The following is a 15,524-nucleotide window of genomic DNA, read 5'->3' as shown; positions in this document are numbered from 1 at the left end:
GCCCTCTGGTGTAAAGTGTCATGGGACTTGGTCAACTCCTAGTAATCCATTGTGTGCCTTGGCTCCCGGTGCTCAGCACCATTAATCATTGTCACATTGGCAGATAGGTGAAGCTGCAGCACTACCCCACTCCCATGCACAAAACCTTTAGCTAATTTTTTTTAAATAAATGCAACCACAGGCGGCCCCTAGCTAGAGGTGGGGGCCCAGGGGTACCGACCCCTTGTGCCCCCATTATAATCCGGCCCTGCATGGAGCCATGCTTAACACAGCTGGACCACTGCCTATCTTACAGCTTGCTAGGCACAGCAGCCTGGTAGCAGAGCAGGGAGAGGGCCTCTCCAGCCTAGTGCCTCCCTAATTTGCATCCTCTGCACTGGCCCAGGTTTATAGGTATCCATTTGTGTTGATGCACAAAATACCTACATAGAGCTAGTGTTTCCATAATATATTTGAATTGATACAAAAGGATTACTAAATAAAATTGAGAGATGCATTTTAATACAATTCAATTAAGAGATAATTATTTCTTCATTTACTGTTTATGCTGACCAAAGACTAGGTACTTTTTCTTTAAACTTTCTACAATATTTTCATTAGAAGATGGGTAAAGAGTTCCTAGGGTGCCCTGGTTTTATTACACTCATTTTTTATTCTTACATTATTCTATTTATTAATGTTTAGGCCGTCGCTGTGCACAAACCCCAGGCGATGGTGCTGTGTACACACATCATGTAGCATGTACCCAGCTTAACTCTAACTACAACCGCCTGTTCCAGGCTCTTTCCATTACTGTTACTCCAAAACAATGGCCTCAGGACAACTGGAATTGATTTATTTTAACTAATAACATTAAAAGATAAAGCAATATTGGATGTGCTTCTATGCCTCCACCTGTGTGAACCTTTCTAGATGTCACACGGTATGCGTTTATTAGGTCGACAATGTCTAGGTCAACACCGTTAAAAAGGTTTACATGGTCAAAAGGTCGATATGAGTTTTTCATGTTTTTTTCTTTTAATAAACCAACTTGTTCATACTTTACTATCCCAGTGGGCATAGAGGGAGAATATAATAACTTATATTGTGTCCATGTTGACCTTATACGGTATCCATGTTGGCCTTTGTCGACATAGACACAAAAACCTCTAAAACTCATGTCAACCTTTTCTCATGTTGACGTTTTGTATGTGTCCATCTAATGCATGTGAAGCATTTCATGTGTTTTTCTTGTGTTGAACTTTTGAGTTTTGACCAATAGTGGTTGACATAAATTTAGCTTTTAGGGGGAACCTATTTGCCACGGTAATAATACTCTCAGACAAGGGCTTTTTCATAATGGTTACTATCGGGCTATACAATTGCTGTATAGCTCTTGTTTCCACTGGAAATGTACTTTTGACACAAACACACCCAAAAAATACACATTGTTTTCGCAAGAAATTTGGTTTGAAGTATTTCTGTGTCCGTTATTGTAAAATAAATCCTTAGGTATCTGAGGCAGACGAAACAAAATCCCTGATATAGTACCAGTATCGGAACTAATCGACTTGCCAAAAGTGAGTTGATAAGTCGCAGTCATTTACCGCGGCTGATTAAATACCGTCCATAGCTGTGACCCTGGGCCTGTTTGTTTTGCTCGACTGCAAATCACCAGACGGGATTCAATGTCCCACCATGATCGCGTAAACGGCCGTGGATTGTCAAGATCCATCCATGATCGCGTCAATTCACTGCTGTTCTTGACAGTCGAGCCCATTCTGTTGTTCTTCGGAAATAACTGCGGGGATAGAATACCCCCCATAGTCTGCTGCATAGTATTCAGTAGTATTACATAGGACAGAGGTTCCCAAACATTTTTGAAGTACCGCGCCTCTGGGTATCAGAATTTTTTTCACAGCACCCCTAAGCCAAACGTTTATCAGTGATATAATCAGAATAAAATATTAATTGTGTTTATATCTTATCCTTAGGGTCAGTTATGTGGTAATGGACATGATTCACTTCTGTTTGTCCACAATTTACATTTGTCATAAAATATTTTAAATTGGTCATGACCCACCAATCCAGGGCACCCCTGCAAGTTGCCCAACGCACCCCAGGGTGCCACGGCACACAGTTTGGGAACCACTGACATAGGACATCAAAGAGTGCTGTTGATTATATAAATGATGATGGAGTTTTAAATGTTTATGTTTAAGAAACTTGGCAAGAATGTTTTGACAATAAAGATCCACAAATTGACTTTTAGTTGTCTCATCTAATGCATACTATATTTCTAAGTCAGGGTTTATGTGTTTTTTAGAATATAGTGACATGAAGCCATAGTAGTAATCCCTCTGATTTGCAGGAAGGTTTTAAGCATGAGCTGGAAGTAGTAAGTGAAAAGCCTGGTTGAATCTCGTTACGTTTATCTACCACAAACAAGCTGTTCTATTTTGATCAACAGCAGTAAGGTTCCCTGAAGGACAAAGGAATAAAAAAAAAATCAATTTGGCGTAGCATTGTATTTCCTGCAGTATTCGCAGAGATACAAATATAACATAGTAATCCCAGAAATACATTTCTGACTGAAAACTTCTTGAAAATAATTTTACACTTCAGATTACATTACTGATGTCTTAATTAGTTTTCACTTCAAGGACATTATATTAACCTTTCATATTACAATATAAATATCTGTTAACAATACCCTTAGTGGATGTGTGGGTGACTAACAAACTCAGGACCTTATTCTGGTCCGTTCGCACGGGGCCGATGTTCGACGGGGGCATTTATGCGAATGTTCAGAGTGTGGCCACGGTGAACATACTGTTTGCCGGGTGCATGCACCCAACATTGTGGGCAGCAGGCCGGGCCATTTACATATATATCACTGGATGTCAGCTGCCCGCCAACTTCCTCCAAACTGTCCACGCATATGTAAGTGATTTTAGAGTTCCTTTTATATGCGTGCGACCATCGAATGAGGTGGGTGTTTCCCCACAGCCTGCGAATGGATAGGTTATGTTTAAACATTCATTCACAGCCAGTGCGTGAATGGGGGGGGGGGCAGGTGGCCCGGTATTCGCCGGTTTGGGTTTGGTGGGGGGGGGGGGGGGGGGGGGGGGGCAGGTGGCCCGGTATTCGCCGGTTTGGGTTTGGTGGACTCACAAGGCTGCGAATCAACAAGAATAACCCCTCAGGCCAGACGTAAATCATAGAACACTCTAGGCTGATTTATTTTTCCCTTTATAAAAGCTGGTAGAGGACCAGATCCGTCAGAGTAGCAGGATGAAAATGTAAATAGTGTGTCCAATATGGATGGTAAGCAAACCTATAGTAAAGTGGGTTCATAACTCTCTTTTATGATTTAAAATAAAAAAAGACGGTACTTGTTTCCTAGCACGGCGCCCGTCATGGGTCATCACATACCTTAAGTTAAGGTATGCGATGGACGCGACCGACGCGATTTTAGGGCTATTTTTAGCCTTTTCCCCGACAATTAAAAAATCGTGTCCATCGCATGCCTTTACCTTGAAGGTATGCGATGCGACCGACGCAATTTAACATTGAATGCATTGTATTCAATGTTAAATTCCTATGTAAAATCAGATTTTACATAGGGAACAATGTTAAATGGCCCAATGGACCCAATTTTTGATTGTATACCCACCCTGATGGGTAATTTGTATGTAAAATGCCCCCCCCCATCGTTAACGCCACCTCACGATGAATGCCAACCAGAAGCGTGGTAAGTGGCGGTGGTACGCATCCTCCGACCTTTTCATACCCCCACTATCCACGTCGGCATGGAGTTGATCTTATGTAGTGTGGCGAGCGCAGCGAGCCACCGAAGCGTGGCGAGCGGATGCGTAATACCTGTGAAGTTATGCACGCCCCCTCGCGGGGCACGCTGCGCTCGCCATGCTTCGGGCTCGCTGCGCTCGCCACACTATATAAAATCAGCTCCACACCGACGTGGATAGTGGGGGTATGAAAAGGTCGGAGGACGCGTACCGCCGCCCCTCACGGTCTCGCTGTGCTCGCCATGCTTCGGGTTGGCGTTAATCGTGGGGTGGCGTTAACAATGGGGGGGCATTTGACCCATCAGGGTGGGGATACAATGAAAATTGGGGTCTGGGGGGCATTTAACATTGGGGCCAATGTAAAATCGGGTCTCAGGGACCATTTTACATTGGTTCCAAAGCAAAAATTGCGTCCATCGCATGCGATTTGGTTGCATGCGATGCGATTGACGCGATTTTTTAGGTCCCGATAGATAAAAATTATCGCTGGCGCCATGCTATAACAAGTACCAAAAAGACTTAAATGTGTGTGTACACAGCTCACAGTAGATAATGAATAAGCCATGCTCAATAGAACACCCATGCCCACCACATATACCAGGGTATGCAACAAATGTACCCTGTGCCCACCAGTTTATAGTCATGCACTTGTCATAACTGCCTTATACCATCCACATTCCAATACTTTGTATTTATGTCCTCACATCCAGCAGAATCACTACATACTCCTCATGTACAGCACTGTGTTAAGCATCTCTACAGTCCCATGCCTACCACCGAGACATTTCCCAACACAGTCCTTTCTCCAATGTGTACTGCCATTTAGTGTTCCCACTAGGCTGTTTTAGGCGCTAAAAGAGCCGGCCTCCGACCCCGGCGGCGTGATCGGGGAAGTCCAGCGCCGCCGTAGATGGAGATGCCCGACGCTTAACAACATCATGTACATCACTTTATATAGCCCCTGTCTTGGATAACGTACAGCTCTCCTCCCTTGACTTCTTACTTTCCTCACTCATATATACACTAGTCTTTCTGCCTATTTCTTTTTTTTTATTGACAATTTTGTTCCAGAATGGGGAAATATACAGAACTAAATGAAATGGGGTTTCCGATACCAAACTTCCAAAATCAGATCTGCATACATTTATCACGAAAAATTAAATATATTTAATTCTCATATAAAGCAAGAATAATATAGAGAGTCAGAATATTTAGCAATATGATTATGGACTCTAATGCTCTAGTTTCAAATGGTTAATCTGTTTCAAGTAAATTTAGTCCCATCTCTTGAGAACTCTTCCTAACTGAACCATTTCACTAGTGGAGAATTAGCTTTAAAAGAATAAGGTAGTCCCAGGGTCTCCATCTGTAAAGGTGCCTATACACTGCCTGCGACGTCTCGCAGCAGTGTACGGACACCCGACAGAGTGCGAGCCGCCGGAACCTTCCCGGCGGCAGGGACACATGCGATCCGTTGTGATGGATCGCATGCGTCCCTGCTTCCCGCCCGCCCCAGAACGGGTGGTCGGACGGTCAGCCAGTCCGACCACCTAGTCGGATCCGATGCGCACGGGACCGCTCATCGAACCCGACTGCATGTCAGAGAGAGGCGATTTGGTCCGATTTAACAGGCCGATTGGTCGCAATCGGCCGAAATCGGACCAAATCGCCTCGATGTATGGGGGCCTTTAGGCGTGGTGGATTTTCTAGATGATTGTAGGTGTTATTTTTCCAATACTGCTCTATTGCAGCTCTAGTGGCAATAATTTGGTTGCCTAACATATAAGGGTCTGAGTTAGATATTTTGGGTCGATATGTAATAGGGCTAATGAAGGTGACTCTAGAAGGGGGATATGTAGGACTTTATTTGCACGGGTAAAGGCATCCTTCCAGAGCTGGTGGATTTTAGAACCTGCCCAAAAGATATGGAAGATATATCCTATCTCCTCACGGGATGCAGTGTAAATCCCGGCGGTCAGGATCCCGGCGTTCAAAATCCCTACGCCGAAATCCCGACACTTTCTCCCTCCGTGGGTGTCCACGACACCCTGTAAGGGAGAATAAATGAGTGTGCCGAGCGTAGCGAGGCACCGGGCCCGCTGCGTGGCGAGCGCAGTGAGCCCGCAAGGGGGGGCGATCCACGTCCCCCCCTTGTCGGGATTTCGGCGTCTGCATTTTGAGCGCCTGGATCCCGACTGCCGGGATTTAATACTGAATCCCTCCTCACAGTTCCTCCAACATAGTTTGTATACCATAGGCCACGTTTTTGACTCCCATTATTGCCGAGTACATGAGCAGTTTATGGCCCTTATTCTGGTTCACTCACACAGGCAAATTCCTTCTCAATGGAGAAAGCCATGTGCACTGCAGGTGGGGCAGATGTAACGTGCAGAGAGAATTGAATTTGGGTGAGTTACAGTATTTTGATTCCGTGCAGGGAAAATACTGACTACTTTATTTTTACACTGCAATATAGATCTCACTTTGAATTAAAACCCCCACCCAAATCTAATTCTCTCTATACATGTTACATCTGCCCACCTGCATTGCACATGGTTTTGTCCATTTGAGAAGGAATTTGCCTTTGTGACTGAACTGTTTCCTATGTCTGTTTCCCATTGTAGTTGTGTGGGTGATTTATTTTTCAACTCCGTACCTTGCACTATATCATATCAGAATGTGTTGGAAACCTCTGTGGTTACCAGATAGGATCTTTGCTCATATGTTGGGAGGTGGCAAGAGTATTGGTCCTGAAGACCTTAATAAGCTAGTTATCCAATGAACGATACTACTGTATGAAAATATTTCTCTAGAAGGGAGGTTATATTGATTTTGTAGTGTACCAATCTCACTGCCTATTTCTTTTGGATGTTACAGGGCTTCCTTAAATTGAACAGGTTTAATACGAACTAAAGTATCCATTCTTCCACCCTTAAGTTCCCTTGTCTGTCTCCTTTCCACTATCAATTAATGACCTCACTATGGAGGAAATTTACTAAGATGGGAGTTCTATTTCACATGGTATATTGCTATGGGCAACCAATCAGAATCTACTTATTTAAATAGAACCTTCTAAAAGATAAACGTTAGTATCTGATTTTGGTTGCCCATAGCAACATCCCATGTGAAATAGAACTCCCATCTTAGTAAATTTACACCTACGGATCACATCCAAACGGCTGTCCTTTGCTGCCCCCCCCCCCCCCCGCCCCCCCATTCATGATATCCCCCATTCATGTCACTTCCAGTTTCTGAGGGGCAGATTTATACCCCTTTTACACCAAGGAATAACCCAGGTCGGACCCAGGTCAGCATTGGTGTAAAAGGGGCCAACCCAGGTTCTGACCAGGGTTGAACACTGGTTGGACCTGGGTCCTGGGCGGTGTAAATGGTCCCAACCCAGGTTGGGACATCCGGGTAGTGCTGAAAGGATACCAGAAGTGCTGGACACCTTTCCACAGTGCGCTGCAGTGGCAAAAGACAGCAGCCAGGAAGGATACGGGCAGTGCACACAGAAATCATAATTGGATGCAGTATCATTTATATTATTATTATTATTTGGGGGGGGGGAGCACATGGGAGATTCGGTCTGCTGCTGCAGGGGAGGGGGCTGGGGAGAGCACATGGGTGATGCTGAACTTTTATACCACTGTGTGTGCTTGAGCACTGAATAAAACTTTTTGAAAAAATATTTTACAAAATAAACAAACCAACATTTTTCAATGCTAACTTGTCATGTCTTTTCTTTGTTATTTTAAATCAATGAGGGGAGGTTGGCTGGCAGTTTATCAGTCCTAAAATGGACATTTTTAATGTCATCCAAAGCGAAAAGCAGTGCTGACCCAGGTTCAGTGTAAACGGTGCAGACCTGGGTTCCGACCTGGGTCACAGTGCTGTGTAATACCCCTTTTACACCGCCGAAAAATCCGGGTGAGCGGCGGGTCAGACCCGGATCTTCGGCGGTGTAAATCCCTAACGCCGTGTCCCTTTACACGGGACTTCTACCCAGGTCCTGACCTGGGTAGAACACGGCTAGGACCTGGGTAGAGGGCGGTGTAAATGGGAACGCCGGGTCGGATGACCCGGCTCCCATTTACATGAATGGGGAACGTCCAACCTGCGGACCACAGCGTCCGCAGGTTGGACGGGTTGTCAGCCTGACAGTCACTGACAGCCGGCGCTGCTGTCTGCTATACCCTGCAGACAGCAGCAGCAGTGGCGGCGGGGGAGGGAGGTGAACGGATGCCTGTGTGCAGCATCCATTCACCTCCTGTGCGACGGCGGGGGGAGTGTGTGCGGGGACTGGGGGCAGCCTAGCAGCTTACCTTAGTGCTGGGCTGCCCCCAGCAGCGTTGGGGCACGCGGCGGTGATTGGCGCTTGGAGATGACATCGCGCTGTCATCTCCAAGCTCCGGGGGGGGGGGGGGGCGGGCGAGGGTGCGGGTCGGGCTGTCCGCCTGGTGTAAATGGCACTAAACGCCGGGTCGCACCCGGCTTGAACCTGGGTCTAAAAAAGCCGGGTGCGACCCAGCGTTTTGGTGTAAAAGGGGTATAAATGTGGTATGAAGCTGGGTCCAACCCTGGAAACTCCTGTGTTCAAAGACCAGGGTCCGACCAGGGATTTTGGTGTAAAATGGGTATTATTAAGCTTGGAGAAGAGATAAACTGGAGATAAAGCGGAGAAAAGGTAAAAGGAGATAAAGCACAACCAATCAGCAGTGTTTGAAAAAGACAGTTGGGAGTTGATTGGCTGGTACTTTATCTCCTTTTACCTTTTCTCCACTTTATCTCCAGTTTATCTCTTCTCCAAGCTTAATAAATCTGCCCCTTATCTCCAGTATCACACTCTTTCTCATACCCCTTTTACACCAAGAAATAACCCAGGTCGGACCCAGGTCAGCGTTGGTGTAAAAGGGGTCAACCCAGGTCCAGTAACACTGGTCTCCTACCCAGGTCCTGACCAGGGTTGAACACTGGTTGGACCTGGGTCGTGGGTGGTGTAAATGGTGCGAACCCAGGTTGGGACATCTAGGTAGTGCTGAAAGGATACCAGAAGTGCTGGACGCCTTTCCACAGTGCGCTGCAGTGGCAAAAGACAGCAGCCAGGAAGGATACCGGCAGTGCACACATAAATCATAATTGGATGCAGTATAATTTGTATTATTATTATTATATTTTTTTTGGGGGGGGGGAGCACATGGGAGATTCAGTCTGCTGCTGCAGTGGAAGGGGCTGGGGAGAGCACATGGGTGATGCTGCACTTTGAAACCGCTATGTGTGCTTGAGCAGTGAATAAAACTTTTTGAAAAATATTTTACTAAATAAAAAAACAAAATTTTTCAGTGCTAACTTGTCATGTCTTTTAATTTTTATTTTAAATCATTGAGGGAAAGTTGGATGGCAGTTTATCCTAAAATGGACATTTTTAATGTCATCCATAGGGAAAAGCAGTGCTGACCCAGGTTCAGTGTAAACGGTGCAGACCTGGGTCCGACCTGCGTCACAGTGCTGTGTAAATGGGGTATGAAGCTGGGTCCCAACCCTGGAAACTCCCATGTTCAAAGACCAGGGTCTGACCAGGGATTTTGGTGTAAAAGGGGTATCACTGACCATCTCTCAACTAGACTAGGTATAAGTAGTATAGGTAACCTATCCAGCTCCCCTCTCTCTCTGCTCCATTCCATACTCATCACTACTTTTTGGCTCATTCCTCTTCATCTCAGCAAGCGTGTGAAGCGAGGGGCTGCGGTTGACTTCCAACTGTGTCCATGTCGACTGTGTCGATATTTGGGTAAAAAAAACTGTGAAAAACCCATGTTGACCACGGGACCTGTCGACCGAAAGTCATGTTGACTTTTTCACATGTCTACATTCTATGTGTCTGTATTTTGACCTTGTCCGGATTTTAAATGTCGGGATTTTGACCATGTCGGGATTTTAAATGTTGGGATTTTGACCATGTCGGGATTTTGACCGTCTGTCAATAGCTGTTGGTATTTTGACCATCGGGATTTCATACCGAATCCCTTTGGTGTTGTTTTTGTTCCATAGTATGTGCCTACTCCCAAAGGCAAATATCAGAAGGCATAGTTCTGTCACTTTTCAGGGGCTTAGGTACAAAAAAGCATTAAAATTGCACAAGTGTTGGTACATGATAACAGTATTTCATGTTTATAACTTCATCTCTGCAGGAGGAAATGGACAGTAACCCAATGGTGTCATCACTACTAAATAAACTTGCAAATTACACAAATTTACCTCAGGGAGTCATAGAACATGAAGAATATGATGATCGCAAGAGGAGAGAAATGAAGGTAATGCAATATTTTTATTTAATAAAGTAATTCAATAGATAGAAAAAAGGCTTTATTCTGACTGTTAGAAAAACATAAAAAAATGATGCAGCTGAATTGTTGAATGAATAATCCATCCAACTTTTTTCTTTGTGCATACTTAAATCCAGTTTCTCCAGTGCCAAATACCAGGGCTACATTTACTGTGTTCTAGTGCAGAGTTTTTGACCAGTGTGCCACATTTGTGGAGCTGGCATGCTGAGTTTTCCCAAGATTCTACAGACCGTGCAGAGATACAGGGTGGCTTGGCTTTATTTCCTGCATGTGTGTCTGCTCCTTAGATGAACAGATCAGGGTCCAGATGCTCTAAAATTATAAAGTGATAAAATAGAGAGTGATAAACAACCAACTAATCAGCTCCTACCTGACATTTTGCAAACACAGTCTGTGACATGTCAGGTCGGAGCTGATTGGCTGGCTGTTTGTCACTCTCCATTTTACCACTTTTGAAGCTTAGTGCATTTGGCCCCAGGTGAGACAGCTTTTGTATGCTTGCTGCTGGGGGTGGATTTGGTGTGGGCGGGGGCCAGAGACACACAATGTTGTGCGTTAGAAGAGCACTAACTAGCTAGTTTTCTCTTAACTGACAAAATGTATGTACAGTAAGAACAACCAATTTCTATCAAGCACAGACTGGTATTCCTCATTGTGTTCAGTGTGCCTTTAGTGAAAAAGGTTGAAAATCACTTGTGTATTAATTTCCTCAAAACACACTTAAGTAGAACATCTGTGTTCTGGGCTTCATTCAGGATTAAATCTATTTCCAATCTCACGATCTTACATTTAGTGAGATGCACCTTATTTCTTGCTATGAGATCATGCGCCTTATTCAGATCTGGTTGCAGGACAAATTTGGTCTCAAAAAGGACAAAACCATGTTCCACTGCAGGTTGGGCAAAACATGTGTAGAGAGAGTTAAGGATCCCCATACACTAGTGCGATTTGGCCTGATTTTACTGATTTTGACGGATCAGGATGAGAAATTGTGTGAAATCAGGCCAAATCACATTTGTGTTTGACATCCACTCCGAACCAATGCATAGTCCCGCACGCATCGGGTCAGAGGTCAGACGTGCTGCACATACTGTAAGATAAATCTTATGTGCACCCATCAGCAGCATATTGTGAGTGCTTTTTAGTACCCGCAATGTATTGCATCCAACTTCCCTTGAACTCAGCCAGCAGATCCCTGGGAGTCCTTTAATGCAAAAAATGGTGCCAAGTTGGATGTAGTCCTCCTTGGGGATCTGCCGGGAAGTCTGGTCTGACTTGTCATTAAGACAAGTTGGACTAGTGTATGGGTGCATTAAGATGTTTGTTTCTGTGCAGGGTAAATACTTGCTTTATTTTTCCACTGCAATTTAAATTAGTTTCAACTCACCCCCCGCAAATACTCTCTCTGCACATGTTACATTTGTCCCACCTGCAATGCAGCATGGGTTTGCCCATTTTGAGAACATACTGTATTTGCCCTGCGATCAAGCCTGAATTTGGTCCCATTTTTTCTTTGCAGCGAGACTGACTATTTACAAGGATTTTTAACTTGTGTTTAACACAGGGGTACTTAAACTATTATGCTCTGGGACTCCACCAAACAATAACAATTATTACAGGACTCCAGCAAGTTATTGCAGGATGGCCACCACTTATGGCCAGCATACCGCATATGTGCATTGCAGAGACACAAAGCAAGTGAAGTGACTGCTAATACACTAGAAAGGTAATGGGGGATGGAAGAGTGAGGCAGTGGCCACAGCCATATACCATAAAGTATGTCTTAAATGATCCCCTTCTTCCCTCTCATGCTCCCCTTTTGCTGTTTTCTGGAACCACTTTTTCTGGTGCCCGTGGAATGAATGGTAACTGGGCGATGAACCTGTGATTTTATGCAATGGATCCATTTATTGGGAGTGTTGGAGGCATGAAAGCAACTTTCCATGTTCATTCATAGCATGCGGTGTAGAAGGTAAATCTGTTTTAGAGGGATCTTTTGCACACAACATTTACTAGTGATATTGGGGGTTATTCAGGTTGATTCGCAAGGCTGCGAATTCGCAGCCTTGCAAGTCCACCAAACCCCGCCCAGCGAACGACTGCCCACCTGCCGCCCCCTCAAAGTGCGGCTTCGCCCGAACAGCTGCGAATGGATGTTTTGCATAAACATCCATTCGCATGGCTCGGGTAACCGCCCACATCTTTCGATGGTCACCGACCATCAAATGATGTTTAGCGTGCACGCATATATAAGTGACTTTTCAGTTGCGTATATATGCGTGCACGCTGGCGTGGATATGGCTGGGCAGCTGACATCTGGTGATGTCAGCTACCCGCCCCCCACACCCGCGTCACTGCCCCATTACCATGAGAACGCCCAGCGCTCTCATTGGAACACCCATGGAACGCTGGGCGTTCCCATATGGTAATGGGGCAGGCCGCCCCCCCCCCCCCCCAATGCCGGCACGAAAGGTTGCCGTGGGTGCACGCACCATACGCCTGCACATGCGCAGATACCCGCCTGCGCATGTGCAGACGCACAACATCGGTACTGCGTGCGAATGCACGCAGTACCGAACGGATCTGAATCAGGCCCATTGGTTGTAGCTGCTGACCGGAAAACTGTGGGTGAGTCAGCATGCTGATACACAGGTACTCCTCATATTGCGGTGGGCACTCACATGAGTACTGTATATGGTTGTAACCAGGGTTGTTCGGCTGTATAGAACTGCCTAGATGTGTTTGACTTGGCTCCTTTATGCTGCTTGTAGAATAAAGGGTATATTGACTAAAATTATATTTAGAAGTGGGAATGTTCCCTATCTCATCCAATCTGTTTTTAATTATCATGTAACTAGCACTTTCCAGAATATCCTAGCTGGACTCTGACTGATTCCTGTAGGCAACATCTCCACTTCTAAAAACTCGCACTTTAGTAAATGTAGCACAATAGTTCATTGCACAGCAGCCATCCTTCTCAGTATTGGAATTGTATGTTGGCATCCAATGTAAATATATGGGAAAAAGGTATTGTCTGACACGGACAATGACGTTCGTTCATTAAAACACATTGGGGTTAATTCAATTACAGGCAAATTGAGTGTGCTGTGCCTTTGTAACATCATTGGAACACGTCAATAGCACCTTTTTTTGATTGCATAAATTTGTCCCTAGATCAATTATGTTATTTTGGAGCCCTGTAGGGTTGTACACCATTTAGTGGCTGCTGTATGTGTGGCATATGGGCACACTACATCACAGGCATCCATGCAAGAGTTGTCTCACCTTCCCTGTTCATCCCTGTATGTCTGTACTGATACGCACATTCCTCTTCTTGCAAAAAATTATGCTTCAGACCTGTTGTGGTATAGAATTCCTGGTGCACTATATATGTGTAGGAGAAGAGGTCAATTAGTAAAAAGCTATTCATTTACAAACAACGGGAAAAAAAATGTAAGTGTTAAAAATAAATGCAATGAATTATATGCATAATAATCAAAGGCAAAATAATAGCTTGTATAAGAAAATGCTATATTGTCTATATATGATTTGTGCTTGCTTACAAAAACCCATGCCAAATGCAGCAATGCACATAAGGGAGCAGCACAGTATTTTTGATGTGTTCGGGCCAGTTATGTTTGTGACATTCTTAATTATACAGATGTGTCCTCATACACCTTGCCTCAATATGCTATGCGGCGCAAGAAGCCTGGTGTGAGTAAGTTGCCAGTTCCTGTGTGACTTGGCTTGTGACAAGTTTTTTTCGCCCCAATTTGCATCTGAGTCACAAACCCGCTTCACGAGACTAAATTGATAAATTTGATACGTGTGTGAGTCTGTAAATGAAGCACAGCTAATATATGTTGTTTAGCATGACTGTGGGAAAGAGGGCATAAGAACACATCTGTAGTTATTCCTGGATCCCTCACAATAATGATTCAGTATGTGTTATTTTATATAATCTATGGTTACCAAAAAAGCCATTGGTGAAAGTGGTAATTGTTAGCGGTTTATGAACTGCGCAGGCATTTCATGGAACGTTTACACTGTGAGGCTGCAACATACTGTAAACAGCACAGAGAAGAACGCAAATATGTTGCCATTCTCATGTCAACATAATAGAGAAAAGCTAAATAAGACTACACATTCACCTCATCAATCACAAGGATCCAGTGCGTTTCCACAATCAATGGCAGACTGGGATTTAAAATGTAATTGGAAGGGACTCAATAGTGTTCGTCATTATTACTATTATTACTATTACCTCTTCTTTATTAGGCGCCATAAGTAGTTTGCAGCACCATATATATGGCATACATTATAACAATACTGGGTACACAGAACTGAACATAACCAGAACTGAAGAACAAAAACAGAGCACAGGTAACATATAACAGCACAATTCTTAGTACACAATACAGCTGTGATGTAGGGAAGCAAAGGAGCAGTCTACATTTTACCGGGGGCCCTGGCATTGCCCTTGCTCCTCGCAGTTTCTTATATAGCGCAGCAGATTCCGTTGCGCTTTACAATAGTAGACAGTGATAAAACAAACTGGGTAACAACAGACAGACTCTGAGGTAAGAGAGCCCTGCTGCAAGCTTACAATCTATAGGGATATAGGAGGGAAACACAAGGACAGGCACCAGTAATAGCATAGCAGTCCCACCAAGTTACAAGTCCAGAAGGGAAGCTATATAATACATAAGTGCCTCAGAGGGTTATGCGTGTAGAACTTAAATATGATAGGCTTGCCTGAAGAGGTGAGTTTTCAGGGAACACTTGAAAGTTTGGAGGCTAGTGGAGAGTCTTATGTGCATGGAAGCGCATTCCATAGGATGAGAGCAGCCAGATGAAAGTCCTGTAATAATGATCCGTGCAGAAGAGAGACGCAGATCTTGTGCAGAGCGGAGTGGTCGAGATGGGAGATATTTTGTGACAAGTACAGAGATATATGCTGGTGCAGTGTGGTTAATAGCTTTATATGCTAGTAGAAGTGTTTTATATTGAATACGGTAAGATCCAGGTAACCAATGGAGGGACTGACAGAGCGGATCAGCAGACTATGAGCATCTTGCAAGGAAGATCAGCCTAGCAGCAGCATTTAAAATGGATTGTATTGGTGAGAGTCTGTTCTTGGGAAGACCAGTTAGGAGACTATTGCGATAATCAATGCGGGATATAATGAGTGCATGGATAAAAGATTTAGTGGTGTCTTGTGTGAGATACGGTCGTATTTTGGATATGTTTTTTAGATGCATGTAACATGATTTGGAGACATATTGAATGTGGGGAAGAAAGGACATACCATAGTATGCCTTTTAAACCAGGAAGCTCTTGGATTACACCGGTTCTGTGGCTGGCTGACTTGAAGCATGTTTTCTCCTAG

The 15,524-nt window shown here is 44.4% G+C and overlaps 1 protein-coding gene across 4 annotated transcripts in view; it reads left to right on the top strand.

The window, feature by feature from the left end:
* SLC12A7 (solute carrier family 12 member 7) overlaps positions 1-15,524 on the top strand; it is a 267,868-nt gene that overhangs the window by 174,611 nt on the left and 77,733 nt on the right. For all 4 annotated transcript variants that reach the window (XM_083188158.1, XM_083188159.1, XM_083188162.1 and 1 more), the window contains exon 3: positions 9,980-10,102. In XM_083188158.1, the coding sequence (XP_083044284.1) occupies positions 9,980-10,102 (123 nt within the window). The remainder of the gene's footprint in view (positions 1-9,979; positions 10,103-15,524) is intronic.

Source organism: Crinia signifera, chromosome 5 (assembly GCF_055691185.1).
Source record: "Crinia signifera chromosome 5, ASM5569118v1, whole genome shotgun sequence".
NCBI classification, from domain to species: domain Eukaryota; kingdom Metazoa; phylum Chordata; class Amphibia; order Anura; family Myobatrachidae; genus Crinia; species Crinia signifera.
This window is presented reverse-complemented; position numbering and strand designations above follow the sequence as displayed.